This window comes from Cephus cinctus, unplaced genomic scaffold, assembly GCF_000341935.2.
Source record: "Cephus cinctus unplaced genomic scaffold, Ccin1 Ccin1_scaffold2348, whole genome shotgun sequence".
NCBI classification, from domain to species: Eukaryota; Metazoa; Arthropoda; class Insecta; order Hymenoptera; family Cephidae; genus Cephus; species Cephus cinctus.
The window spans coordinates 951-3,521 of record NW_014334228.1 but is presented as its reverse complement, the minus strand read 5'-3'; the positions used below and the strand labels follow the sequence as shown (position 1 = coordinate 3,521).

General features: G+C 33.2%; 1 protein-coding gene across 1 annotated transcript; it reads right to left on the bottom strand.

Annotated features, from left to right (window-relative positions):
• Positions 1–213: 213 nt before the first annotated feature.
• Positions 214–1,617, bottom strand: LOC107274116 (protein farnesyltransferase/geranylgeranyltransferase type-1 subunit alpha-like; the record flags this gene model as incomplete). Its single annotated transcript, XM_015752901.2, has 4 exons — positions 1,376–1,617; positions 1,019–1,290; positions 493–847; positions 214–414 (listed from the first exon to the last, which is right to left on the bottom strand). Coding segments are annotated over exons 2-4 (791 nt in total), but the record flags the coding sequence as incomplete, so codon positions are not given.
• Positions 1,618–2,571: the final 954 nt, after the last annotated feature.

Below are 2,571 nucleotides of genomic sequence, written 5' to 3'. Positions count from 1 at the left end.
CATCCTGAAGCCATTCGACAATTACTCTCCTATGATGCCAAACTTGATAGTTTTTGGAATTATGCTTGATAACTACATCCACATATGTTAATTCTTTTTTTAAATCTTTTCCTAAAGCCTTTAAAATCTCCCTTCGATATTGCCATACTGTGTAATTATTGTTATGACAGTGTTGTAACAAAATAGATATATTATAGAATAGTTATTGCTTACCCTCTCAAATAATTCCAGGCACTTTCGTTTCCTTTGACCAACGTTATTTTGTTTAATGCAAAATCAACTTCCTGTTCTATTACATCTGATTCAAATTTTGTAGTATTGCTTAACACGAAGTATCGTTGATTCCATGCTGAATTGTTTCTAACATCTTCCTGCAGTAATCGTTCAACGTATGTCAATTCCATGTCAAAGAGACTGCAAAAAAAAATTCTCATAAAGTCATGTGTACAATAATGTAAAATTATTATCTAACTTATGATTATCTTTACTAACTTGAAAGTCTTCATACACCATTGACGATGCTGCCAAGCATGATAATTTTTTGCATCCTTTCTCAGAATGTCTTCAGTAAATGCTAATTCTTCACTGGCATCCTGAAGCCATTCGACAATTACTCTCCTATGATGCCAAACTTGATAGTTTTTGGAATTATGCTTGATAACTACATCCACATATGTTAATTCTTTTTTTAAATCTTTTCCTAAAGCCTTTAAAATCTCCCTTCGATATTGCCATACTGTGTAATTTGCAGGATTCAAGGAGACACAATCTACAGTAAGTGCCAAGGCTCTTTCTGACTTTTCCCCAGATTTCAGGATGGCCCGAAAGTAATCATACACATCCTTAACTATAAAATATAAAGATTACATTCATAGACACGATCAATGACATTTAATCTGTAAAATATGTAAGAGGTCTTATACCCTATGATAGTATAGATCAGTAAAAAGACAAAACTTCAACAACGAAATAATATAAAAATGAATGAGAATTGTGATTTCAGGTTATAATAACTTACACTTGTTTGTATAAGCAATAGCCACAATTGGATGAGGACCATCGTCTTGTGGCAAAGGTGTTACGTCCTTCCATTCTTCCTTATCTTTGTACGGGATCCACGGATCTCTGATTTCTTCACCGCCGTTTACTTCATCGTCAGAACTGTCCGACATTTTCAAATTGTGCTGCTGCGAATAAATAACTAAAACCGATAGCAATTGACACTTATGGCGCAAAGTGCGCTCTGCCGGCATCCTCCCGGCGCAGAATCCTACTTACACAAATTTACAACTATTTGAACCATAAAGAACGTAATAAAGTTTAATTAAATACTGCATAATGGTAAGAATTTACTATTTTAACAAAAACATCATACCTTGAAACTTGTAAAAGACTTATAACAGTCACACAAGCCAATCTACTGGCTAATAAGTAGTAGCCCGCGAAATAAGATATTTAAAAAATACAGTGTACCATCTTAATATTCCCTAGAAATAGGTCTTTGTTATATTGGCAACAGTAATAATCGAAACTCGTATGAGATTCTCGAAGAAACGTTGAAAACTTGAAAAACGCCGCGTAGCCAACAAGTTCGCATTTTGTATAATCGTAAGTAGTAATATGCATATCAATGCGTATTCTTTTCTAATGTTATTCTCATTTAATATCTTATTTTAAGAAGCTGAATCGTTTCTTCAATCGCTTTATCGTGTTTTACAATAATGGAATCGGTATGCACTGGTATGTACTGTACTGATTTGCCTCAAGTGCGCCGTTGTGCACGTGTTCCGATGGCAATCTCTAGTTAAATAAACAAAAACTGCATCAATCGCCATAATGTGAGTTAACAAGTTATAAAAGCATATTTGTTAAAAAAAATATCACGTACTTGATGATTATTGCTTAATTAAAGATATCGTGCATTTCCGCTGTGAAAGAAATCTGCATAGGAAGATTCTTTGACAAAGGAACGCGTCTGACTTCGATTCGGAATTAGAATATGAAGACAAAGATATTAAATAATAAACCCGAAACTCAAAAGTATAATCCATCATCTAACTCAAAAAATAATAGTAAAAAACATCGTGATAATCATTCAAAAGATTGCACGTCGCTCAGAGCATCTAAATATCCCATGATTATCCTTCATGATATTTTCCATGGAAATAGCAACATTCTATTACAACATCCTCTTATTGTATATAATATGAAAGATATAAATATGAATAGTAATTTGGAAATGACAGTTTCCAAGGAATTAAGTGGCAGTAAACCAGAGGAGGTGAAGTTACCAAAGAAAAAGAGAGGAAGATCAAAAAATAAACCCATTAAAAATTTACCTATGAACAAAAGTTCAAAACATAATAAGACTCTGGGCAAAAAAAACAGTAGTAAGGTTAATGAAGAAGAAGAATGCAGGCTGGTACCTGGAATAATGAATATTAAAACAGATAAGAAAAATCAAATTAAACTTAGAGAATGTTCTGTGCCATTGGTTAGATGTACATTTAAGCACCCATCCGATACTTGTGAGGACAAAGGATTAATTGCAAAAAATAGTAAGAGTAAGGC